The sequence below is a fragment of the Malus domestica genome, chromosome 13, assembly GCF_042453785.1.
Source record: "Malus domestica chromosome 13, GDT2T_hap1".
NCBI classification, from domain to species: Eukaryota; Viridiplantae; Streptophyta; class Magnoliopsida; order Rosales; family Rosaceae; genus Malus; species Malus domestica.
In genome coordinates this window covers 17,681,109-17,706,115 of record NC_091673.1, presented here as the reverse complement: position 1 = coordinate 17,706,115, position 25,007 = coordinate 17,681,109, and the positions used below count along the sequence as shown (strand labels likewise).

Genomic DNA, 25,007 nt, shown 5'->3' with positions numbered 1-25,007 from the left:
CTTCCATCAGGGGTAGCGCCTGTAAAAAAAAAGTTTGGTTTTGCACATGGGCTTGTTTTTTCGTTAGAGTATTTAGTTTTTGTCCTTTTTGATTAAATTTCAAGTCCTTATTATTAAAATTTAAGCCCTTTTTATTAAATAATAGTTTATGATGATTTTTCATTAAATAAAAGTTAGTCCAAACCCTTTTCATTAAAACTCCCTAAAATAAATGATCAAGTAAATAGTACCATAATTGACTTTTTAATGTAAAAATATGGTTATTCGTTAAAGTGAACAGTACTAGAGTTTTTCGTTAAAATTCCCTAAAATGTATTAAGGTAGAGCTAAAATGTCTTTTAAAAGTCAACAGACAAAACTAATATATTATCTGCATCACCTTTGCGACAGGTATCCAAACTTATAACTTTTATATACACGTTACCTACATATTCAATATCAAACTCATCTAAACTACCATAGGATGACCTAGTGGTAAGGGACGAATTTCAAGCCTGTATTTCACATAGCACGTCTTGAATTCGATTCTTGACACTGGTGAATCATATAATGGTGGTCATGGGGAGGTTGAAATGCCTCTGTGAGTCTTCTCGGCCCCTAAAAGGTCAACTGCAGTGGCAAAGTCACCAGCTGGTCTTTTTTTAATAATAAAAAAATATATATACACACACACACACACACACACATATCAAACTGATCATCCACACTGCCTACATGTTTGGTATCAAATTCATCCACATTACCTACACATTTGATACTCAAACTCATCCACATTACCTATGCATCGGTTTCAAACCCATCTACATTACCTACACATTGGTATCAAACTCATCCATATTACCTACACATTATGTATCAAACTCATCCACATTACCAATATGTAAGTGTTTGGACCCAAAATAATATTTTGGGCTGAGCCCATGATTGTTCTCGGTCCAGTAAGAAGTATCAGGAATATTCCCACCTTAGTTCTGGCCCAGTAGAGTTCGCCCGAATCCTATCAAAAGATGGTTCCAGTTGGATAAGAGTGAAGTGGTCGAATCCTAGTACAATAAGAATTCTTCAGAAGCTAAGGATGCTTCGAATCAGAAAAGATGCTGAGAGTCAAGGGTTGAATATGAGTGATTAAAGAGCTTGGTTCAGAATCCTATAAGAGTTAGAATTGGCCGAGACCTATTCAGATTGGGTTAAGTGAAACTCTACCTCGGGCATTGAGGAAATTGCTACTATAAATAGAGAAAGGAGTGCATCATTCAAGGCCCCCTCCAAATCAACACAAAACTGTCATGCGCAAACTCTCGCTCTACGCAAAACCTCTTAAAGACCTTGAGATTTTTATTTTCCTTTTTCCCACCAACACACTTTCAATTTGGATAAACAACACTGTGGTGGTAACCGGCAACATCTTTAGCTTGGATAAACAACACTAGAGCTTTAAAAACTAGGCGAGAAGGAGCACCTTTAGTTTAGATAAACATCATTGCTTTGAAACCGACTAGTTATCTATCCAAGTCTCGGTCAACAAGGATTTTCGAGTCTTTGTTGGAAGAGGTCATCTCATCAGTCTCCTTGTGTGAAGTGAGGTGTTACCAGGTTACTATGTTCAGCACACTGAAAGTCAAATTTGATATTGAACTTCATAGAACTAGCAGCCTTATCTTTAGGCTCTAGAACCCGGAGGCTGAGACGTGTTCATTTCTCGATTGCAGTTGCAAGATCAAGAAGTCAATAACGTACCCAACGCTACATCAACACTCATTCACTCCCTAGCCGAACTCGGTCAACAAATTGGCATGCCCCACATTCGACTAAATGACATAATTAGCTTATTGTTTATTTGGCCTATGCGCCACGTAGGCTAAGTACTTTTTAGGGTCAATAGTAAGACTCAAAAATAATATTTTTAAGCTAAAAATCTTTTTTCACACAAATACCGTAAATTAGAAAAGTAATGGTTGTCAAAAAAATTGTATAGAGAATAGGCATGGATCTCGTGAAAGTGGGATGTTTTACGTTCGAATCTTGTGGATGACAAATTCAATACTAAATTAGGTTGCCTATTGTGTGGTTTTGCTGAATTCCTCATTCTCTTACTATAAAAATATCGATGTACTTAAAAAAAAAAAGCACGAATCAAAATGAAAAATGATAACCCTAACTATTAATTGGCATCATCGTCAGTTTTTAATATAAGAAGATACTCAAAGAATTTTTGGATTTTTCTAAAATATTCTAATGAGATTGGGGTAAAATCTATTTTCTTATAAAATATTTGAAACGGCGACGTTTCGAGACTCCCGGGGTTTTTGAATCCAACGCCAGGATTTGGATTCTATTCAGATCCAAATTGTAGGAATTTTAAGGATCTTTACCTTTTAACAGTTCATCGTGCATCGTACGATAAAAAATTATTTAAATTTTTATATTTAAAATTAAACACAAATAGAAACAGACGAAAATTAACTGCATAATGTACCATAAACTACTAATATATAGGAATGCTTGCTTGGGATCCCAACAAAATGAATTGGGAGAGGATCCTCTTTCCAATGGCAGCATCCTTTACCGTCACGCACCGTCCCTCCCTCTTCCTTTTGCGCCACGTGTTCACTAACCCATCAACTAGGATTTGGGTAAATCCGTTACAACCAGCGCATCCCAAACCTTCCTCTAATCATCTTCCAAAAAAAAAAAAAAAAACCTTCCTCTAATCTCACGGCACCTTTTCCCTCCTTTTCAAAAAGCTTAAAAAAAATTAAAATTAAAATTAAAGAAAATAAAAAAATACTTGAAATATCCACCGCCACTTCTCTCTTCTTCTCTAGTAACTGAAGTCTCCTCACTCACTCACAACATTCTCCGCCAACAGCTTTCCCCGCCACCGCACGAGATGGCGTCTCAGCTCGGCGCCTGTGCTCCACGCGCCGCTCATTTCTACCTCCACAAGCACAGACAACCGCTCATTCTTCCGCTAGAATTCTGCCAAACGGGACCGTTTCAGGGAGCCAGAATTACCGGCAGGGGAAGTCTGCGGATTAGGGTTTCCGATGGCGGGGACTCGTTCCTCGGAATGTGGAAGAAGGCCGTCGAGAACGACAAAAAGGTCGCCGAGTTCGAAAGGATCGTCGATAACTCTGCTAAAATCGAGGTTGATGATCAGAGTATCGAGCCCGTTGAGGAATTGGAGAAGAAGAGCGACGAGTTCCAGAAGATTCTGGAGGTTTCGAAGGAGGAGAGGGACCGGGTTCAGCGAATGCAGGTTGTTGATCGAGCTGCGGCCGCGATCGCGGCGGCTCGCGCCATTTTGGAGGACAAGAAGAAGGAATTGAGGACCGAGGCGGGGGATCGCGGCGGTTTGGGTGGTGGGAGTGGCGGAACAATTGGGGCTCGTCAAGAAGGTAAAGATGTGGACAATGTGCCTGATTTTATTTTGGGAATTTGAATTTCTGATTGTTTAAATATTGGATTTTGGATGCTGATGGGATTATTGTTTCGCGGAGATGGCATTATATGAGATTGTGAAGTTAAGAGTTGTGAATTTGTAACATATGTTGGCATTGGATAATAGGAGGATATACACCCTGCATTTTGTTTGTCATGGATATTAAAAAGTTTTTAGTTCCAACAGGAGCGCAGATTAGGAGTGTAGTTGTTCCAGTGCCTCAATCGGAAATTTCAGGAACCGGGACTCCAGGTCCTGATTTTTGGTCATGGGAACCCCCTCAGGGTAGTGATAAAGGTTCAGATGGTGTCATCAGCTACCTGCCGACAGCGAAGAAAACTTCAGCAATGTCGATTTTAAGCAATCCGGTCTTAGAGAAACAAGGATCTGTAGATTATCTCTCAATCCCCTTGGAGAGTAAGCTTCAAGAACCCAATCGAAACCCTCCTCTTCCCCCTTTACAGTCACTGATGGAGGTTGAGAAAGTGGACGTCTCAGAGGCACCTTCCTTGAAAGAGGAACATGAACTTGGTGATGAGTTTTCAGCACTTGCAGCAGAGGCAGCTCGGGCTCTTGATGCGGTGGATGAGGCGTCATCATACGGAGTGAATACGGATGGATCTAGGTGGTGGAAGGAATCTGGAATTGAGCAAAGGCCCGATGGGGTGATTTGCAAGTGGACAATGAGCAGAGGTATTAGTGCTGACCAAGTTACTGAGTGGCAAGATAAGTACTGGGAGGCTGCAGATGAGTTTGGCCACAAGGAGCTTGGTTCAGAAAAATTGGGACGTGATGCAGCTGGAAATGTTTGGCGTGAATATTGGACGGAATCTATGTGGCAGGTTATTCCACATTGCTACTTGAAACTAAATTTATATGTTTTCTAACCTTGTTTACAATATATCAGAATGGATTTTAGCCCTTCTTTCCGGTCAGAAACAACCCTGCCTGGGTTCTGCTGTGATTGCACGTCTAAGTTACAATATATTAGTTTTGTATGATGAATATACGAATGTTACGAATCTTAGAATAAGCTGAAGAGAAAGTTTCGATTGGATTGCAGAACTGTGGACTTGTGCATATGGAGAAAACTGCAGACAAGTGGGGAAAGAATGGTAGAGGCGATGAGTGGCACGAGAAATGGAAGGAACATTATGATGCCTCAGGCCAGGCAGAGAAATGGGCTCATAAGTGGTGCGGTATTGACCCAAACATACCCCTTGAGGCTGGCCATGCTCATATTTGGCACGAAAGGTACCAAAACTTTGAATAACCGTTCGATGCCATGTCCGGTAGCACTCTCATTTATTCCTGCCCTCTGGTCAAATTGACAAACAATTTGAAAGTCGTCTGTATGGCACTAGATTTCAAGATTTCAAGAAATTGAATATTCCTGCAGCTTTTTCAATCAACCTGCCCTGATCTCATGATAAAACTGAACGATTTGCATCTGTTGCAGGTGGGGCGAAAAGTATGATGGACACGGTGGCAGCGACAAATACACTGACAAATGGGCTGAGCGCTGCGAGGGTGACGGCTGGGCAAAATGGGGTGACAAATGGGATGAACATTTCGACCCAAATGGTCACGGCGTGAAGCAGGGGGAAACATGGTGGGAAGGTAAGTTTGGAGACCGCTGGAACCGGACATGGGCCGAGGGCCACAATGGTACCGGCTGGGTTCACAAGTATGGCAAGAGCAGCAGCGGGGAGCACTGGGATACGCACGAGCAGCAAGACACATGGTATGAAAGGTTCCCTCACTTTGGCTTTTACCACTGCTTCGAAAACTCAGTCAAGCTCCGGGAAGTTCCTAAGCCATCGGAGATGTCATAGATTATCGTCTGTGCAAACTGCAAAGGCCATCTATAATTTTATATACATAATCGTCAATTTCCGTTGCCTAAATAATGAATGTAGTTATACTCTGGTACTATAGCATAATAGCCTGCGCAATGCCGCGGGTTTTAAAACTTTGTTAAATGTCCGTATCAAAATCTATTTACATCCCTATGTTCTATAAAGAACAAATCATACGGAAAAATTATCTTATTCACATCCATATAGTTATAATACACAAAAAATATCTTGTTTTCTATGTCCCAAACTTTTCACATTGTTGTTCAGTACTTTGACTCCTCTCTTTGCTGCTAAAGAGATGTTTTTCTTGTACCACGCATGGGATTTTAAAAAATGGATCGAAACTAACATGCGATGAAGAACTAGTGTGTTTCACTTGCTTATTGATTGGGTTACAATCTCAGCATGAGAAAAGCATTCCATGATCTGAATAAAAAACGTAGTTAAGAAAAAAAAGAAGCTCATTACTTTGCTTCCATTGCTGGTTGTGAATTTACTCATAATACCAATTGGATGAAAAGGTTATTCATGAATTGTAGGAAAGGAGACAACAAATGCAAAGGTTATTTTGTATATGTATTAAACGAAACCCACAAAAGGGATTGAAGTTCCTCCTATTCTGCAAGTACATAAAGATTAGAACTCACCACTTGAAATGTCTCTAGCAATCTCCCGAGTTTTTCCCGAGTAGGTGTGCATGTTGCTCTTCATCAGTCACTCCATCAAACATTATGTATTCCATGAAGATTTTTTGTTGACTGCAGAATCAGATAAAAGGGCTATAGTGAGATCACTATGGAGCTTTTTGATAGCATGAATAATACCGACCCACATAAGATTAGATGCACAACTGACAGAGTAGTAAGCCAAATGTTTCTAGCAATTGCAAACTACATCATTACTTATGCAACTATGATTCACCCACATTCAATGAAAGAAGCGAAAGAGTACTTCGTACTACCTAATTTACTAAGATCCACAAAGTCTAAAAACTACAAAATTTCGATTATAGAATCTAACAAAATAGCATGAGAAAGTTACTAAGATAACACCATATCTGAATGTTTTTGCAGATAAAAACATCTTAGACATAATGGCAGTTTTTAATGCCTACCGTCGACAATAATTTTCATTGGCGATAGGTGAAATAGTGATCCAGTCATGACATGAATTGCTTCAATTAAGTAACCATACTTATTCAAAGGTTCTCCCATTCCTTGAAAAAAATACACAAAATCAAAGTATTCAACATTTCAATGGTTCCCATATTTCTTCCATATGCACACCATTCAATAACAACCGCAAATGTGAGAATTTGGAAAAGGATCAAAGGATCAGGGTCACCTTGGGCACAGCTCCAGTTTAAACTCTCCCTCCACAGGCTCCGCCGGCATATCTATAGCAGCAACAACAACAATCATCTTTCAGAGTCCTCTGGCCGACTCATTTCTCCTTGTTGCTACACAACAAAAGATTAGCTCAATTAGCACAAACAATCAAACGAAACCCAATTTTCAAGTATTCAATTATTTCAAACTTAATAGTTGAAGTAACTTAAGAAACTTTTAAAGTATCAATTGGTAAAGTTAAACCAAACAAAGGAGAGAGAGCTAATTTTCTGTTTGGTTACTTAGAAAATGAAGGAAAATATAATCTTGACCTTTTGAGATAGGCTAAACAAATTCAAAAACCCACTCCCCATGCAATCACTAAAACCGATTAAACTGGTTCAAAAGAACCGGTTTCCACAACCACTTCGAAAATCAGCAAAAATAAAACCAAAAATTCAGAGCTATTTCTCAAAACATTAACTCCCAAAATCTCAAACTATTTCTAGCCGATAACCTTTCTCGAAACGCTAAAAATCACAGATCAGAGGAACTTACTCGTTGTAGGTGAAGCAGAACCAAATTGCTCTTCTTTTTTTTTTTTTTAAAGTAATCATTGGGGGTAACATTCTCCTTGCTCTGCAACTACAATCACACAAAACAAAATTCTAAGCCAAAATATTTTCAAAAGCTTTATAGAACAAAGTATTACAAATTAAAGAGAAGAAATTGAAAGATAACAACCTTTGGGTGTCGAAAATTCGCCAGAAAGGAAAGAAATTAGTCATACCCAACAACTGAAATGGCAGCTCGAGCTTAGGATGCAGCATCTATAGACCTCAAAGGTGCTTCTACCGATCTCAATTTCCCTGAATTGGCTCAAGAACTTCCCCGATCAGACTCCCTGCTTCCCATGGACATCGTGGTTGCAGATTCGGCTTCCGAGGAAAATTGCGTGTGAATGTAACAAAACTTGAGTGTGCTTTTGCAGAGATCAAAGGGAAGTAGTAAAAAGGAAAGACCCACCTTTTCCCCCTAATTTTTGAAGGTACATATATACTCATATTAAAAAAGGAGCTGCCGCACCTGATGGTGGTGGTGGTTCCCGCTGTAGGAGAGAGTTGGAGAAACAGGGCTCCGGCTTTTTGGTTGACAGAACAACATATGAATCAAAGCAGTAGTGGATTGAGTAAGAGGAAGGAAGATAGAGGGTAAACGCAGCAGCGGTGGAGGAGCGGTCGACGGTACTCGCTGTCAATAGGAGCCAACGACGGCTGAAGAATGGAATAACAGATGACCAACACGTATCCAATAAGGCCATATTAGTCATTTTACTGAAACCATCCGTTTAACTAGTGACTGCATACAAAGGCCAAAGTATGATTCTCATTGTACAGTTTTAGACGTCCGTCAAATTTTTCAGTTAAATTAAGAGTAAATTATAGCAATGATCATTCAACTTTAATTTAATTAGAGTAATGATTATTTAACTAAAAATTCATTATCATTGGTTCCTTAACTTTAATCAAACTAGAGAAATAGTCCCTCAACTTAAACCCGATTGTAGTAACGATCATTCCAACATAATTTATTTTGACAAAATTTTGATGAAGTGAACGAAAATGACCATAACCACATGTTTTGATAAGTTGAGGGACTCCAATTGTAGTAATGGTCATAACTCGTTTTGACAAAATTTTGAAGAAGTTGACAAAAATGATCATAACTACACATTTTGATGAATTGATGGATTAATGATAATGATTTTTTAGTTGATGAAACATTGATCGAATTTAATTAAAATTAAAAAATTATTGCTACAATTTACTCTTGAATTAGCTGATCAGATATTAACGTTACTGTTTTTACACCTTTTGGAAGTCAAATATGCCACTATCTAACTAACAATGGTCAAAAGTTAAATGGATAAATTTTAGAGAATTTTAAAGAAAAATTCACGGTAATGTTCATTTTAACGAAAAATCATATTTTTACACTAAAAAGTCAAACCTGATACTATTCATTTTACCCTTTATTTTATCCTTATCATTAAAACTCAAAATTTTCAAACCATTTTCATTAGTTTTCCTTAAATTTTACTTATCATGATTTGTCCCTATGAAAATGTTACAAGGCTCGCAACCACCACCCCTCGTCTCGTCTATGAGGCACAAAACGCTTCGTGTCATAATATGCCAAAAGAGAATAGTACGTCGCCGTTTTGGCCTTTTTACCTGATAGGGATAGGCACCACCGGTACTGCCGCAACGTGTGGTGCGCATTCAACCGAGAGTCGCACACTGACACAAGTACACTCTCTGCCTGTAATCTTCGCCTCCGCACAACACACATACGTGGGTCGGTAAGCCCTTCCAATTTCCCAATCCTTTCCTTTCTCAATTTTTGCATATATGAATTCCCACTATTCCAATTACCAGGAGTCGACTGTGTTTGCTGCTTGCGTTCCCATTTCACTGTAAATCTCAATCCTCACTGCCATTTTTCACCTTAGTTTCCAGTAATCAGTGAGAAAAGGTGTAAATTTACCTGTTTAAATTTGTGGGTTTTCGTTCTTTTACCGTATAATGGCGATTTCGATGCTTTACGGAGCTCAGAATCTCAAACTTGTCAATGGAATAATAGCAGTAACACCAAGTGGGTTAGGTTCTGGTGGGAAAAATTACCCTTATGGGGGTTTTTCCCAGAAGGGTTTAGTGAGCTATGGCGGTAGGAGTCAAAAGACCAGAACTTTAGTGGGACCCATATGCAGTGTATCATCCTCAAGGCCTGCTTCCCAGCCTAGGTTCATACAGCACAAGCAGGAGGCTTTCTGGTTCTATAGGTTTTTGTCTATAGTGTATGATCATGTTATAAACCCTGGGCATTGGACTGAGGATATGCGGGATGATGCGCTCGAGCCCGCTGAACTTTACGATAGGAATATGGTGGTGGTGGATGTTGGAGGTGGAACTGGGTTTACGACTCTTGGCATTGTTAAGCATGTGGATGCCAAGAATGTGACCGTTCTTGACCAATCGCCGCACCAACTTGCCAAGGCTAAGGAGAAGGAGCCCTTGAAAGAATGCAAGATAGTTGAAGGGGATGCCGAGGATCTGCCGTTCCCAACTGATTACGCGGATCGATATGTCTCTGCTGGGAGGTACAATATCTGCTTGTTTTGCTTCCTGTAATCAGTGTAATGAGTTTGCATTTAAAGGAATTTCAAAGTGTAATGTGTTTGCATTTAAAGGAATGTCCACTGGGGTTTTTAGCAGTGGGGTTATTTATTTGAAGTTCAGGTGCAGAAATGTATCATAAAGAACGAGTTTTGTCATTGGAACTTTGATCGTATCCTAAATTTAGCTCAGGTTATTATCGCTTAGTTCAAATTTCATTGAGGTGAATGAGAAGAAGTGATATGCTGGTTTTGTGGTTAATCTTAATTAACGAAAGCATTAGTACTTATCTTTAAAGAACAATTTAAGGGAGTATTACTTTTTACAATTCTTGAAACTTAGGGTATTCCACTACAAAGCATATATTCACAGTGATGGGGCTGTAATATTATACAAATGGGTAGTCTATATACCGCTGTTAATTCTCTTTGTCTTATGCAATTTCAATATTTTGTTTCCCAGTATTGAGTACTGGCCAGACCCACAGCGTGGAATCAAGGAAGCATATAGGGTACTAAAAATAGGAGGAAGGGCTTGCCTTATAGGCCCTGTGCACCCAACCTTTTGGCTGTCTCGTTTCTTCGCAGACGTGTGGATGCTCTTCCCAAAGGAGGAAGAGTACATTGAGTGGTTCAAAAATGCTGGTTTCAAAGATGTTCAACTGAAAAGAATTGGTCCAAAATGGTACCGTGGTGTCCGCCGCCATGGCTTGATCATGGGTTGCTCTGTGACAGGTGTTAAGCCCGTCTCTGGGGACTCCCCTCTCCAGGTAATATATTTCTTTATCCATGATAGATTTCTATGTTCCGTGGCTTATGTTGGAGTCTCTTTTTATGGCGAACGAAACTCTTATTGATTGATTAATGTCTCGACCCTCACATGTCTATAGCATTGGAATAACAATTTAGGGTTGTATAAAGAATTTACTTTATCCAAGAAATCATCGCTAACTATAAAATAGCTCATCAACTAGCAGAAGACAGAAAATTCTGCTTGATTTTTTTGTCATATCAAATGGCATGCAGTCCAATAAATAATTCTTCCAATTCAAATTAGAGACTTGCTTGTTGCTACACTTTTGAAATATTTTGTCTAGAGGCATTGTTATTCAACTTTTGAGCTGGCAACTTAAGAATGAAGTTTGTTACAGAGAAGGTGATATGGCATGGTTTCTGCATATTAACGAACACCCTGATACATGTTATTTTTTAATCTTTATTTTTACGAGGATTTCTCTTATTTCTGATGCCATGTTTGGATACATTGACCTTTCCATGTTATTGTTTTCTTAAAACTGCGTATACATTTTTGTTTTAATATTTGTTTACAAATTCTTTTGGAAATTAAACACGACTATAGTGATTGGTTGTGGTACAAGAAATGATTTGGTCATGGCTATGGAGGTGGCTGCAAGAATTTCATTGGAGTTTTTATACTCTTATTTTTTTCACAGTTGTTTCAAAATTCTACTAGAAACAGTGAAATATGCTGGAAGTTAAACACAAGTATATAAATTTTTGTGTGGTGGGAGAGGTTATGGTGGTCGGTTCCTGTACTAGCTACGAGTGACAGTGCATAACAATGGTGGTGGTTGTGACATAAGTGGTGATGCTGGTGGAAATAGTAATGGCAGGTGTGACTCTGGGCAGCCATGACCGTGCTTGAATTAGCGGAAAGGGTGATGTTGGTGATGGTGTTCTAGCGGTTGTGGTAAAGGTATTAGTGGTGACAACCGACAAATAGTAGTGGTGGTGTTGGCGACAACACTGGCTGTGGTTCATTTTAGAAGCAAAAGCAGAAAACAGGAGGAAGCAATACTACTTAATGCTATCTAATAAGATTTTAGTTCAAAAGCAAATTTGGGGACACTTAAGTTTGTGAGTCGTTATAGGCGAGGACCATTTAATCAGAAGATGCTCATCTACTCTATTGAGGGTTTACTCGTGTACCTAAATGATATCTGTTGAAAATTAAGCAGAAGATGCAGTAGGTTTACGTAGGAGGCTTATTTTTGGTTTGATAGATATACTTCCTCGTATTTATTTGATGTTTGCTTTGGTGCCAGCTTGGTCCAAAGGTGGAGGATGTCAGGAAGCCTGTGAATCCATTGGTGTTTCTTTTTCGGCTCATTCTCGGTGCAACTGCAGGAGCTTACTATGTGCTGGTTCCAATTTACATGTGGATTAAAGATCAAATTGTTCCGAAGGGCCAGCCTATCTGAAACAGGAGTTACAAAATGTGAGGGATTATCAGCAATTCCTACGGTTTGATCCCTTCTTTTCCCTTTTTTCGGTGAAGCTAGCCGGTTAAGATAATCTGTTTCATTTGACAAACGCACGTCTGTGAATTTGTGCTGCGGAGGACGCACCTTTACCGCGTAAGTTTTTTGGAATTGTGTTGAACAAGTGACTTAGTTGATCCGTAATTTCGTGTTGCTTTTATGTCATAACATTTCATTTTAAAATGTTGGAAGGTGTCAATGCTTTTAGCCGGAAGATGATGAACAAACTTGAAGTGTTAGTCGATGGAAGTTGGGTTTTGAGGTAATCAAAATTTGACTTCTCGAAGAATACGATAGAAAAAGAACAAAGAAACATTCAACCCCAAATTTTAAACTAACAAAGAAACATTCAACCCCAAATTTTAAGACCAAATTTCAATGGCAACTTCACTCAAAGGATGATGCTACAGCTGCTTGGTAGGAGCATTCAGTTTTTAAGACTAAATTCCCAGATGTCACTAAGCCTTCCACATTCAAGCCTCATTTCATTGAGGTATTTTTCAGTGTGCTAGAAATACGGCTTGTTATACAAAGTGTAATAATACAATCAGTTGGGATTTTTTTTTTCAAATTTTCAACCAATTGTATTTGTTTACTTGATATACTTGGCCGTGTTTTCGGCGTACTAAATTTTTTTATAATGTCACATGTCAGCATCATATCAATGGGAATTGTAACTAGATTTTGTTTTGGTGGTTGTTTAGGACTCCTTTGGCAAGTGCTTTTAAATGACTAAAAGCACTTTTAAATAAAATATTTTTGAGTTATAAAAACACTTGAAGTGTTTTTTTGCTAAAAACATTAGAAATGTGCTTCTTACTAGAAGCACTTCAAGTATTTTTTTTACAATTAATTTGCATTTTAGTAAAATTTAGTTTTAAAAATATTTTATCAAAAATCAAATTCAATTGTTTAAAAGAACGTACTAACGAGCCCTTAGTTGGGAGAAGTGGGTTAGGTCATCTTCAACCGAAGGGTCCAAAGGGTTAGAGGGCTGAAAATAGCCCGAAACCCGTCTCTAACCAAGGGCTAGGCCAGAGGGCTCTGGAATCTGGAAGCGCCCCACGGAATCGGAGAGGGCTGTAAGGCTGGAGGGCTGGCCATTTTTTTTTTTAATGTTTTGTTATTTCTATCGATTATAGTCGACATAAATAATATACACTATATTATTAGTGTTGGTTATAACCGACACTAATAGCAATGTTAATATAATATCAGTTTGAACAGTGTCGGTTAAAACCGACACTAATTTGAATTCTAATTTGAATTCCAACGGCTAGCCAATCATTAGTTGTTGTATTCAAATTTTTTTTAAATTTTTTTTTATGAATTTAAACCTTTTTTTTCTATAACTTCCTATAACTTATATTTTACAAAATTTGGTTCATATTTTTTTTCGTATAACTTCTATTTTACAAAATTTGTTTCATATTTTTTTTAAATTCCATTTTTTTCCTATAACTTTTATTTTACAAAATTTGTTTCATATTTTTTTTAAATTCCATTTTTTCCCTATAACTTCTATTTCACAAAATTTGTTTCATATTTTTTTTTTAAATTCCATTTTTTTCCTATAACTTCTACTTCACAAAATTTGTTTTATATATTTTTTTAAATTCCATTTTTTTCCTATAACTTCTAGTTCACAAAATTTGTTTCATATTTTTTTTAAATTCTATTTTTTTTTTCATATAACTTCCTAAGCCATTATACAACATTAAATTAAATTAAGTAACATGAAACAACATTAAATAATATGAAACAACATTAAATAACATTAACCAACATAAAAATTATACAGCATGAAACTTAAACAACATTTTTAAAAACATAAAACATAAATGCCTATTCCATGCTTCTTTGGGTCCAAAGATGTGCAACAAGATCTTGTTGTAGGTACTTGTTTGTGGCACGAGAACGTATCATTCTATAGCGCCTCATGTACTTATCTATAAAGATACCACCAGTTCTTGGACTGACGTTACTTAGCCATTGGATTTGAATTTAAGTTGTAGTTTTTAAATAATAAATTATGTTTGGCCCTATGACCCTTTGGCCCTCGGTTGGAGACGGTTTTTTGTGATAGGGCTAAAACAAGCCATCTGGTCCTCGGTTGGAGACAGAGGCAAATATAGCCCTGTACTGTTCATTAAAATATTAATATCTTAGAGAATCTTGGAGGGTTAAAGGGCTAAAACGAGCTATCTGATCAGCCATCGGTTGGAGATGACCTTACTTCCTTTGGCGACGAAGGATATGAATTGTATAAGTTGTTGAGTCAATCAATAAAAGTTACTTCCTTCACATCCAAGTGAAAGCTGACACGTGGCATCATATCGACTGCATCTGATGTGTTATTTTTCAATTCGCCGTACCACGATTTCGATCGTAAAATAAAGGAGTGACATGTGTGATAAGGGTTATGTTGAACCTTTATTATTATTGTTATTATTATTTTGTAAGAGGGTTATGTTGAACTTGAATGCTATGCTTTCAGTTATATATAATTCATTTATTTAACGAAGCATGTTCCTTGAAAAGGACCAAATTCGAATAAGCTTTCCAAAACTGCAAAGGACAAAAAATAAGGAACATGCAACTAGAGATCCAGTAATAAAAGGTGGATTACGAGGTTTTTTTTAAAATAAAAAACTAGAGGTTTCGGGTTCAAAACCCGCTGTTGATGTAGAAACCAGACTTGTGGTAAGGAAAATGCTGAAATGTCTTTATGAGTTTTCCGATCCCCAAAAAAGGTAGAAAATCGTAACTTATCACCTTGTCTCCCTTCTTAAAATAAAAGAAAAAAATAAGAAAAGCAAAACATACCATAAAATGCAGATACCATCCATGTAAACGCCTTGAAAATACCGAGTACCATTACCAGTATTTTGTGTTCTAATTAAGTAGTGCTACTGCTACCGAACTTGTGGCTCGCATCTTTTTGTTATACTTTCTTGGCATTTATTATTTATAAAATAATTCAAACCGTTTCTTTTTTAGATTATATAAAAATCAACTCTAAAAAAATCAAAACAAATATGAACTTGTTTATTCATCTGAACAAAAAAAATAAACAACTCAAATCGAATCGAATGAGAGAGAAAGCTGAAAAAATAAAACGAAAAAGACATAAATAAGAAAGCTGTTACTCTCTCTCTCTCGTAGTGTCGGGCTCCTCGTGCAGGCAAGCAACGCAGCGTGCTTTTTGGGGCTGGAAAATTTGAATGTGGGAGCAATTTACACACCTTCCCATATCCTCAGCGTCCTACTCTCTGAATGCCTTGTGTGTCTCAAACGGACGAGGATTGTTTGCTCTCTTTGTTCCCGTGTCTTTTTATACCTTTCTGTTTGTGTGGTTACGGTTAAGTCATGTCAATATTTTATATTACTATTTATTTTTGTCTTATTATCTCTATAAAAAAATTAATATAAAAAATTAATATGACTTAATCGTAACCACACAAAATAAAAAGGCTCGAGAACAAGAAGAGCAGATAATCTTTGTCCCTCCCAAACATCAAACCCTTACAGCTGTCCTTTCTTATATTTATTCACTTACAGTGAAGCAGCTACATATCTGCCCTGAAACTTTCTAGGGCTATATACCATATTTTATATTTTATAGGACCACTCTAGACTTTATTTAACTGTTCATATATTTTTGGTTTGGATGATTTCAAATAGGCATATTTTGTAAGACAACACCTAAAAATAAACGGTTAAATTGTTAATATATATATATATATTTTTTTTTGTTTGCTTCCCTTCCACCAAGTTCCATGTAGAAACTAGGAAAAAAAGCTAAAGATTTGGAAGTCATATGATTCTTTTTAATAAAGCCAAGACTGTAACAACAAATTCCAGTCATGCATATAAGCCTTTGATTTGACCACCCTTTTTTAATTTTACTTCTTCTTCTTCTTCTTCTTATATTTTATTACTACTAGTTTATTAAAATATTAAACAATGAAAATATGCTCGCACTTACCTATTAATTACCCCATTGGAGGACTTCTACTTAAACCCAGCTAAGATTGAGCTATACTCTAACTCAACATTCTCTCTCTCTCTCTCTCTCTCTCTCTCTCTCTCTGAACTCTTTTTCTCTCTCTAGACTTATTTGTATTTTGAAAGGCCAAGTAAAGAAGATGGCAGACGTACTAAGCGAAGAACAGATTGTTGAGTTTAAAGAAGCATTTTGTCTATTTGACAAGGATGGAGATGGTGAGTTTCCTACTATCATGTCCTCCGTTCTTGGTTAGTCCTTATTCTCTATAATATATAAACATATATAACATGTTCTTGCATTAGCCAGCTTTATATAGTTTTTTTACGTTCTCAGATTTGGAAGTGCGTGCACAAAGACTAGGCGCTCGTTTGATAACTATATGAACTGGCACTGACGGAAAATATTTTGAATATGTACATGTTTTATTAGGTTGCATTACTGTGGATGAACTGGCGACGGTGATTCGGTCTCTGGATCAGAATCCGACGGAGGAGGAGCTTCAGGACATGATAAGCGAAGTTGACGTTGATGGAAATGGGACCATTGAGTTCGCAGAGTTCTTGAGCTTAATGGCAAACAAAATGAAGGTATAAAATTATATATGCATGGCACTGCAGATATATAGCTTGATTATATAAACTATAAAGATTAGTTGGTCTTAAAATGCCATATTAGTGTTCTTAATTATGTTTGTATGAATGTATATATGCATCAGGAAACTGATGCAGAGGAGGAGCTCAAAGAGGCCTTCAAAGTATTTGACAAGGATCAGAATGGATACATTTCAGCTACCGAGGTAAAACGCAATATTAAAATTCCATCTCATTAATTAAATTCATACGCAACGATTCCTTTGAAATTTTTGATTAAATAGATAAAAGGTTAATTATTATCAGCTTAATTTGAATTTATCAAATAAATTCCACTGGCGATTAAGCCAGTTAGTCTAATTCTGTGAACATTTTGTTCACAAAACATGTTTTTCATGTGTTTGAAATGATTATTCATAGTGTTGCACTAGAACATATATTAGCACCAAGACATAGTTAAGAGACTGGAAAAAACATATAACAATATAGAAGAGACTATAATATATAAAGAGTGATAACATTATTTCCAAAAGAAATTTTACTCAACATAAAATTTATAATTCAACCGGTTAAAAACGTTTACGATTTACTCTGCGTTGAGACCTTTATTCAAATTTACCTTCCCTTAGCCCTCTCTAAAAAAGTTGAGGTTATTCCCCTTATACAATATTATTAATACCAACTACCTAATGGCCTACAAGCTTCGAGCTGTTAACCTCTGATAGGCCACCAAATTCAGAATTAGTGATGGCTTCATTGCAGGGATTGCCAGCATGGATTCTGACAAGGATGCAGTTAGAAAAATATTAGTGTGAGAATCATATGGCTTAAGTGATACTAATACTTGCTTATAAAATGTTTTATTTGGGTATTCGTGAAATAATTCCCAATATTTAATCTAAGTAAATCGCATCCTTTTAGGCCATTTCCAATCAAGGATTATGCTACGTTTAGTCCTAAATGACAAAATTGGTCTCCGACAAAAGGATTAAAGGAAATAATGCTAGATATATTAAATGATGGGTTATCAATAAGAAATAAACATGTTAATTAACACTTAAATAATAATCTAATCATCTACTTTCATATAATTGAGTATACAAAATTTAGTAAGTTTGGTCACATGACAGAAAACATGTAGTCCAATAACAAACTAAGTCCCCCCCAAAGTAATAAAATATAGCCCTACATGGTTAGAGATGAAAAAAATTAACTCTAAAGTGATCTTTAAAATTTTATTTTTAAAGGATGAAATGTCTAAAATATACCCCCCCAAAAAGTAATAAAATATAACCCTACATAGTTAGAGATGAAAAAAATTAACTCTAAAGTGATCTTTTAAATTTTATTTTTAAAGGACAAAAAGTCTAAAATATAGCCAAAGACAACATCTAGCCCTCCATAATCGGAGATGGCATCAACCCAAGTTCTTGGGAGATCTATCCGTATCTTGATTCCCTGTACATTTTCGCATGCAATGAACACCACCAAACCTTCATTAGACAATGTTTATCTTGTTTTCCACATGGACCTTTTATTTCCGACAGAATTTACACTTCACATAATCATGTTTGTTCATGTTCTTGCTATTTTTTTTTAGTTGAGGCATGTAATGATCAATCTTGGCGAAAAATTGACCGACGAAGAGGTCGAGCAGATGATAAATGAGGCGGATTTGGACGGTGACGGACAAGTGAATTACGATGAATTCGTGAAGATGATGATGACCATTGGATGATCCATATTGAACAAAATTCCCTCATTCAAATTCGTCACTAGCCCTCAAACAATAAACTTGTATTCATGTTGTCAAATGACCAAAAATGTAGGAGTACTTGACTAGTACCCTTTGATTTGTTCAGTTTATTCAATTCCACATTGTATTATTTTTCAATTTCTAGATATTCATAATCATGGTGTGCTTCAATGTGATGATGTATCAAAATCTTTGTTCAATGTGATATATTTTAGCTCAACCATTTATATCTTCTTCTGCTTTATATTCATTTCATTCCAATTTCTTTTGAAGTGATTTTTGCACACTCATATTTATTTATTTTATTGATTCTTCAATTCAAAAGTCAGAATATAACAAAAAAAATAAAATAATAATAACGTGAAAATAGTTTCTTCTTTTTTCTTTTTCTGTTTATTTTGGGTAATTTATAAGATTATCTTCCAACTCATAAGAGGGGTTTCTTGATTTGAAGTTTGTCCAACTTTTGGTTGTGAGGTCGGACTTTGACCAAGATCAATGGGTGGAAATGTGGTTTCTAATATGAATTATTTCATGTTTTGGGAAAAGGAAAAGGATAAGCTGTTCCCTTCACGTTAGTTTCTTTGCATTAAGTCAATGACTTCATATTTCCCCCTAGTCTTTGGCTTCAAAAGTTCAAACTTTAGACCGTCCTCAAAACCGCGTGGAATGTGGAAACTTTCGTCTCTATCTCTGTGTGCCCTAAACCTACATTGCAACTCATCTTCTTTGACTATGTCTTAATACTCAAGAGGCTTTCAGTTCTGCTGAGAGACGAACATAATCATATTGACTAATCTAAATGTGCTTCTCTCTGCATATTTGAGTTCGAATCTTTCTTCTCACAATTTAGATTAAGATGAAGGAGATATTGCTTGTATTGGAAGAAAAAAAGGTTGGATTATGGCTCGATGTATCAAATGTGAAAGAATTAAATGTAGACATGGCCTGGTATTATGTGAAGCAATATTGGGTTGATCAGATCTCGGTGGTATATATGGTATGGTATGTAGCAATGCCATCATGTCTGTCTCTGTCTGGCCTGGTCCCAGTTTGCTTAGGCCAACCATAGTCCTATTGGAATCCAGATTTAAAAAATGACTCTCAATCATGAATCTATGGTCGGTGCTTTGATGGTTCCTCCATAACTGCACTGATCTATCAGTTTTTTCTTCTCGCATTTCACTTTGTCATGTCGCTAGTTGTATATATTATATTATGTTTATTTCTCTCTGGCTAATTTTACAATATAAGTTAAAAGAAGGATAAATGCATAGTTACGTACAACTGGTGATATTCAAGATTCTCTTAGATTGCGATACTAGAGGTTCTGATGATAGGTTTAACAATTTGGTTCATACCATCTCTTTGCATCATAATCAAAAGGTTAAACAGTGATGATATTAATACTGAAAAATATTAATTTTTGTTAGACAACACTAACCTCATAGGTTTAAGTTGATAGAGAATAATTTATCAAATCATTGTATTATATGAATAAAAATGAACAAATATTACAATCAGAAGCACCATATATAGCTGCCTTTAATACAATTCCCTCCAAAACCTTACAAATTAATTATCTCCCAGTCAAATAAATAGATGGAATTACATCAGACGGTAACTTACAGCACAAGGTACTGTAAGTTTTGAGCCAAATAAATAAATAAAAAGGCAGATGGAACAAGTGAAAACATACACTCTTTCTTGGCTTCTCAAAGTAACCAAGAAAATAAGTTTTGAGCCAAAAAAGTAAAAGAATTACCAAGAAAATTCAGTCTCCCTCCTGATAGAACTCTATTTCCCAGAGAACTCAAATTAATTAGAGAGAAAATCACCAATCAAAGCCAGTATATTCAGAGCGTATGAATTAAGAGGCATTCAGTTAATCACAGTTGCACAACACATGCAGTTGGTAAAGAGAGAAGACCGCTGCCTGCGCTTTGCTTTACCTTTTGATGAAGTAGTTGGATCCCTAGCAGCTTCTTTAGTATGTGATTCCAAGAGATTCTTGGTTGAATCTTCAGCAGTCGACCGGTTATCATCTTCGTGTGGTGTAACAACAATACGAGCTTCTTCCTCTTCCTTCAAGAATCCTAGGAATGAAGTATTTGACTTCTCTGAGTTACTTGGTTCCAATGTGATGACTTTCTCTTCCACCAGCATTGCTTGGTACTGTGAAACACCTTGTTCAGATCCGGTGTACTCGATACAGCTTCCAAGGGTAACACCATCATCTTGGCTTGTTGAGCCTTCTATTGCAGCCTTGTCATGATACAGCAAAGGGGGAGAATCCGATTCCTCAGTTCTTGCTTCATTTTGGAGATCAAGGCTGAAGCTTGGAGATTTTTGTATCCGAGCATGAACATTCAAGTTATCAACATCTGATTCAGTGCTGGACCTTCCCACATTTTCTTGTGTTTCAAAATCACAGTTTACTGATTCAGATGTTTCAACCTTTTCACATTGTTCATTGGATTGGCTGGCTGGAATTTTAGTTTCTGCTTCTGCTTCTGCTTCTGCTTCTGCTGCTGCTTGAGATGGTTCGGTATGTTGTGTAACATGTTGATCAGGCATATCGAGTGCCAACTTGTTCATAGAAACTAATGCTTCAGCTATCCAGTTATTGAAATCAACAGTGGAAGCTTTTGCAGCAAAGAACTCACTGCAATTCTCTTGCTTAGAATTTAGGATTGAGTCATTGGTGCTTTGAAAGGGCAGAGCCTCTGCTTGATCATGATCAACAGCAATTGCACAAGAAGGTTCAGTGTTATTCCCATTTTCTTCTGCAGTTGTCTTCTCTGTTGCCTCCTTTTCCTCGTCATTGCAATGCACAACAGTTAACTCCATTGGAACCATTCCAAGTTCCGGGACCACCTCAATTTTCTCTTCCAAGTTCAGGAAGTGGTCCTCAGAAGCCTCAATTTCGTTTTCAACACACACCATGACAACTAGGTTTCCTTTCTCAGCAACTTCCGTCTCCTCAGTTCGACAATCTTTGTTGCTTAAAGGATTAAATACACGTACCTTTTTGGCGCTCTCAAGTATAGAGACAATCATTGCAGCTTCAGATTGAGGCTCAGTTGACGGGAAAGAATCTGATTCTATCACTGGCTCTCCGCAAGATTGAATTGTGTTTCCATCATGGTTGTTCTCTCCATTTTCCAACTCTTTTTCGATTAGCTTGATTTCCTCTTCCACAATCATGCATTTTTCTTCGGGTTCAGGAGCTTCTAGATGGGAGTTTGGAGACTTAGGCGCTTGAATGGCTTCTTGTTCTAATCCGGAGTAATAATTTCCAATCAAATCCATCTCAGTTGAAAACTCCTCATGACTTTCATTTCCTAAATCACTCAGACCACCATTGGAAGCTATCGTTGTAATGGTGCTCAATCCACATTCAACCTTACCTCCATCTCTAGTTTCAGACTTCTCTTCGGAGGACTCGAATTGTTCTTGGGATGCCTTCTGCTCCAGTAATAAGTCCTCCCTTTGCTTCTCCCTAATTGGATCAGCGTTAGAATCAACACTTTCAACCATAATTTCCAACGCCTCAGTGTCCAAGAGGTGGTCATTCACCTCAAAATCAGGATTTGATCCTAGGGAGTCTTCACTTCCTACTTCTAAACGTCCACTGCCATCTTCTACAGTTTGGTCGTCAGCGTGAACTGTAGCCATTTCATGATGATTTAACTCCAAATGTGTTGATTCCTTAGGTTCTGGATCATGTGAAGTGGACGTTGTCCCCTCTTCCTCTGTTGGAGTTTATAGCATATAAGTACTATGGACCTATGGTGGGGTTTTTTGTTTGCTTTCTTCTCATTTAAACATATACTCATATTTTCTAGAAAGAATTAAATTTTAATGTGAACTACATAAAAAATTCTAAAAACACTATAACTTGTACTAAGACAGAATAAATGATTGAAATATCTAAACGAAAAAAAAATTTAACTAGTAGAATGGAGACATACCTTTCTTGAAAGAAACCTGCTTCTCAAGCTGATGTTTGATTGTTCCTTGCAGATCACTCTCTTCCGTTTGTGCGATTGGCTTCTCATATCCCGAGCCTTTCAATAATATATTTGCTTGCATTTCACCGTCTTCTTCACCTGTTTTGTTCGATTCCAGCGCAATATTTGAAGATTCATCAACAGGTTGAACTTCAGTAGCTTCTTGCTCTATGGACAGAAGGCCAAGTGTTAAGTAGTGACAATAATATTTAGTAACAATACTAGGAAAAGCATTTAACCTGTTCTGTCTAATATCTGATCATCAACAGAAGGATCCCGTTTTCTCTCTGGACCATTGGAAGGCAAGTTAGTAACTTTTTCATGAAAATCCGTTCCTTCGTCTGCATTTACTATTCCATTTTCTTCTTTTATCTCATTTGCACGAGTAGTTTCCGCCAAAGGTTTTCCACCAACTGTTGTGTTCTCTTCATCTGCAGGAGAATGCAATTGCAAATAGCTCATGACATATGAAATTATGAATCAACAAACCACAAAACAAACTTCAAATTTCCATACCTCTCAAACCTGATGTGTTGTTGTTACCCATCTCATTTCCCATCATCAACTACACCAAATCCTGCAGTACAAACAACTGCAGAAATCACCAATCTTCTCGAGTTTTCGGATCGAGAGATAAAATTCAAATTCAAAGTCTGAGTATAAATTCTAATATACCACGAGATGATGTATTCACATGCAGATAGCTATATACATTTTCAAGTGTACAGCTTTCTCTCTGTTAAGCTGACATGCCAGGGTGTTTGCACTTGATTAAAATAGGGTAGTACTACTTCACTGGTCTTTCTTGAAGCAAACGCCTCATCCTCTTTGCCTTTTTAGCTGACAGTGACATTCTTTGGTCCTGAATTTAAAAGTTTCCATGAGACAGACATTGCTAACGAAATAAAGTTATTCAATATAAACAGCCTTTTAGTGTGACCTGCCACTATGATTATGTTGTTTATGCAAAAGATTAGGCAGTATTATCTTAAGGATACTATTAATTAACCAAGCTAATTAAGCTTTTTTAAGCAGCCATTTCTGTAAATGCGCCGCACAGACAAACAAGGGGCGTTTCAATGGCACGTAGTGGTTGCTCAAATTCCGGATGGGATACATCATGCGGCTTGGTGTTGTGCAATCGAGAGACACAAGTCACACAACACTAATACTATATTAGAATCATGATGTACCTGCTTGTGCCATTTTCTTTTCTACATTTTTGCACAGTTAATTTCGAATACGTCGAACAAACTACATATATTTCACATATGCGACATTGGTCAGAATTTAGTATGTCTAAGTTTACTACTCATATCATAGTCATCTTAACTCGTCCATACTTCTTCCACGTAAACAATAAGACATGCAACTATTGGAAAACATTCTATTCTATCAACTATAAATTGTGTCCATTATTTGGTTGAATGTGAACATCCATATTATGAGATTAGGGGAAAATGATTAGAAGGGAAGGACACTTGGTTCTGACTGACTGGCACGAGCCAAATGTAAAGTGCTAATTGGCCACAGTTAGGGTTTGCATAGGGGCTCATGATAGCTGTGCATTGTGTTCGGAGCCCTGTTAGCCTTTCTACGTGCTTAAAGGCAAGCAACATTTGGACCCTCCACACTCTTTTTTCTCATTTGGGGGAATGGAAAGATGAGTTGTGTGGAAATCCACCCTAGTCAGTCACTTTTCAGCAAATATTAGCCATGGAGTGTGGTGGGTGGAGAGTGGTTTGATTTTTAAAAGTATTTTTAAAATAAGTGAAAACGTTTTCAGATCATCAAAGTTCTTCTGATTATATTTAGTAGAAAAAGTTAGAAGTGATTTAGAAAGAAACACCTACTATATGCTTATTTCATAAAGCATTTTAAGTACTTTTCTAGATAGCACTTCTCTTCCAGACCCTGCGTAAAGCGGGAGCCTTGTGCACTGGGTACGACCTTTTTTCTAGATAGCACTTGATTTGCTGCACTGGATAAGTTTTAGTTTTACTTGAAAGAGAGTGGGCAAAACACTCTTAAAGGGATAAAAGTAAGGCTATTGCTCATAAAGCTTACAATTCTTCTTTGTGGGCAATGAAGATGATGGTGGCTGCATCATAATAATCCATATCATTTCAGCAACCTCCATGACCTTCTTCTCGATGTAAGTGGCTTGAGTTGTAAGGTGGAGTAGGTAGTTTTGTGCTGGGTTTGGATGGAGGTTATGTTTCTATGACCTTCTATTAGATATTATATTAGCTACAGCCGAGTTTCAAACCCACGCCGTCATGCAAGAGGTCAACTTTTTCTACCACTGTGATACATGGCCACTTGCGGATTTTAGGTACTTAATCTAAATTAATTTCATAAAAAAGGCATTTCCTGCCATCTTCTTCTTTAAGGGATAAATTAATTTCATAAAAAAAGGTCATCCATTCTACCACTGTGATAAAGGGAGGTTAACTCTTTTTTACCACTGTGATACATGGCCACTTGCAGATTTTAGGTACTTAATCCATATTAATTTCATAAAAAAAGGCATTTCCTGCCATCTTCTTCTTT

General features: G+C 37.0%; 4 protein-coding genes and 1 long non-coding RNA gene across 15 annotated transcripts; 3 read left to right on the top strand and 2 right to left on the bottom strand.

Annotated features, from left to right (window-relative positions):
* The first annotated feature begins 2,699 nt into the window (after nucleotides 1-2,699).
* Nucleotides 2,700-5,493, top strand: LOC114820637 (protein LIKE EARLY STARVATION, chloroplastic-like). The gene is made up of 4 exons (XM_070810815.1): nucleotides 2,700-3,398; nucleotides 3,629-4,284; nucleotides 4,506-4,696; nucleotides 4,902-5,493. Exons 1-4 carry the CDS (start codon nucleotides 2,891-2,893, stop codon nucleotides 5,275-5,277), a joined length of 1,731 nt encoding a protein of 576 aa, XP_070666916.1. The 5' UTR covers nucleotides 2,700-2,890; the 3' UTR covers nucleotides 5,278-5,493.
* On the bottom strand, nucleotides 4,349-7,940 carry LOC103424067 (uncharacterized). 10 transcript variants are annotated; one of them, XR_011574732.1, is made up of 6 exons: nucleotides 7,716-7,940; nucleotides 7,420-7,567; nucleotides 7,188-7,274; nucleotides 6,646-6,760; nucleotides 5,949-6,059; nucleotides 4,349-5,307 (listed from the first exon to the last, which is right to left on the bottom strand). It is a non-coding gene; the product is annotated as an uncharacterized lncRNA (long non-coding RNA). The 10 variants fall into 10 exon arrangements; XR_011574734.1 differs by having other exon boundaries at nucleotides 4,378-5,294; XR_011574731.1 differs by having other exon boundaries at nucleotides 5,117-5,294; nucleotides 7,374-7,567; nucleotides 7,716-7,938.
* Nucleotides 7,941-8,750: 810 nt separating this feature from the next.
* On the top strand, nucleotides 8,751-12,269 carry LOC103424079 (2-methyl-6-phytyl-1,4-hydroquinone methyltransferase, chloroplastic-like). Its single transcript, XM_029091268.2, has 3 exons — nucleotides 8,751-9,789; nucleotides 10,268-10,574; nucleotides 11,871-12,269. The coding sequence occupies exons 1-3, from the start codon at nucleotides 9,215-9,217 to the stop codon at nucleotides 12,024-12,026; spliced, it is 1,038 nt and encodes a 345-aa protein (XP_028947101.2). The 5' UTR covers nucleotides 8,751-9,214; the 3' UTR covers nucleotides 12,027-12,269.
* A 3,764-nt stretch (nucleotides 12,270-16,033) lies between these two features.
* Nucleotides 16,034-18,664, top strand: LOC103453247 (calmodulin-like protein 11). Of its 2 annotated transcripts, none has more exons than XM_008392792.4 (4): nucleotides 16,034-16,343; nucleotides 16,525-16,682; nucleotides 16,811-16,891; nucleotides 18,286-18,664. In XM_008392792.4, the coding sequence occupies exons 1-4, from the start codon at nucleotides 16,235-16,237 to the stop codon at nucleotides 18,421-18,423; spliced, it is 486 nt and encodes a 161-aa protein (XP_008391014.3). In that variant the 5' UTR covers nucleotides 16,034-16,234; the 3' UTR covers nucleotides 18,424-18,664. The 2 variants fall into 2 exon arrangements, with proteins under 2 accessions (XP_008391014.3, XP_008391015.3); XM_008392793.4 differs by having other exon boundaries at nucleotides 16,045-16,310.
* Nucleotides 18,665-19,910: 1,246 nt separating this feature from the next.
* Nucleotides 19,911-23,250, bottom strand: LOC103453261 (uncharacterized). The gene is made up of 5 exons (XM_070811135.1): nucleotides 23,130-23,250; nucleotides 22,971-23,031; nucleotides 22,694-22,885; nucleotides 22,416-22,622; nucleotides 19,911-22,196 (listed from the first exon to the last, which is right to left on the bottom strand). The coding sequence occupies exons 2-5, from the start codon at nucleotides 23,014-23,016 to the stop codon at nucleotides 20,323-20,325; spliced, it is 2,319 nt and encodes a 772-aa protein (XP_070667236.1). The 5' UTR covers nucleotides 23,017-23,031; nucleotides 23,130-23,250; the 3' UTR covers nucleotides 19,911-20,322.
* Nucleotides 23,251-25,007: the final 1,757 nt, after the last annotated feature.

What these genes read in the sequence shown, in the direction of transcription:
- LOC103453261 (XM_070811135.1), bottom strand. Translation starts at nt 23,016, where the DNA reads ATGATGGGAAATGAGATGGGTAACAACAACACATCAGGTTTGAGAG. An exon ending in CAACACATCAGGTTTGAGAG is followed by an intron (nt 22,886 to 22,970) that starts GTATGGAAATTT and finishes ATTCTCCTGCAG; the next exon opens with ATGAAGAGAACACAACAGTT. An exon ending in TCAGATATTAGACAGAACAG is followed by an intron (nt 22,623 to 22,693) that starts GTTAAATGCTTT and finishes TTCTGTCCATAG; the next exon opens with AGCAAGAAGCTACTGAAGTT.
- LOC103424079 (XM_029091268.2), top strand. Translation starts at nt 9,215, where the DNA reads ATGGCGATTTCGATGCTTTACGGAGCTCAGAATCTCAAACTTGTCAAT. An exon ending in CGATATGTCTCTGCTGGGAG is followed by an intron (nt 9,790 to 10,267) that starts GTACAATATCTG and finishes TTTGTTTCCCAG; the next exon opens with TATTGAGTACTGGCCAGACC. An exon ending in CTGGGGACTCCCCTCTCCAG is followed by an intron (nt 10,575 to 11,870) that starts GTAATATATTTC and finishes CTTTGGTGCCAG; the next exon opens with CTTGGTCCAAAGGTGGAGGA.
- LOC114820637 (XM_070810815.1), top strand. Translation starts at nt 2,891, where the DNA reads ATGGCGTCTCAGCTCGGCGCCTGTGCTCCACGCGCCGCTCATTTCTAC. An exon ending in AATTGGGGCTCGTCAAGAAG is followed by an intron (nt 3,399 to 3,628) that starts GTAAAGATGTGG and finishes TAGTTCCAACAG; the next exon opens with GAGCGCAGATTAGGAGTGTA. An exon ending in GGACGGAATCTATGTGGCAG is followed by an intron (nt 4,285 to 4,505) that starts GTTATTCCACAT and finishes ATTGGATTGCAG; the next exon opens with AACTGTGGACTTGTGCATAT.
- LOC103453247 (XM_008392792.4), top strand. Translation starts at nt 16,235, where the DNA reads ATGGCAGACGTACTAAGCGAAGAACAGATTGTTGAGTTTAAAGAAGCA. An exon ending in TATCATGTCCTCCGTTCTTG is followed by an intron (nt 16,344 to 16,524) that starts GTTAGTCCTTAT and finishes ATGTTTTATTAG; the next exon opens with GTTGCATTACTGTGGATGAA. An exon ending in GATACATTTCAGCTACCGAG is followed by an intron (nt 16,892 to 18,285) that starts GTAAAACGCAAT and finishes ATTTTTTTTTAG; the next exon opens with TTGAGGCATGTAATGATCAA.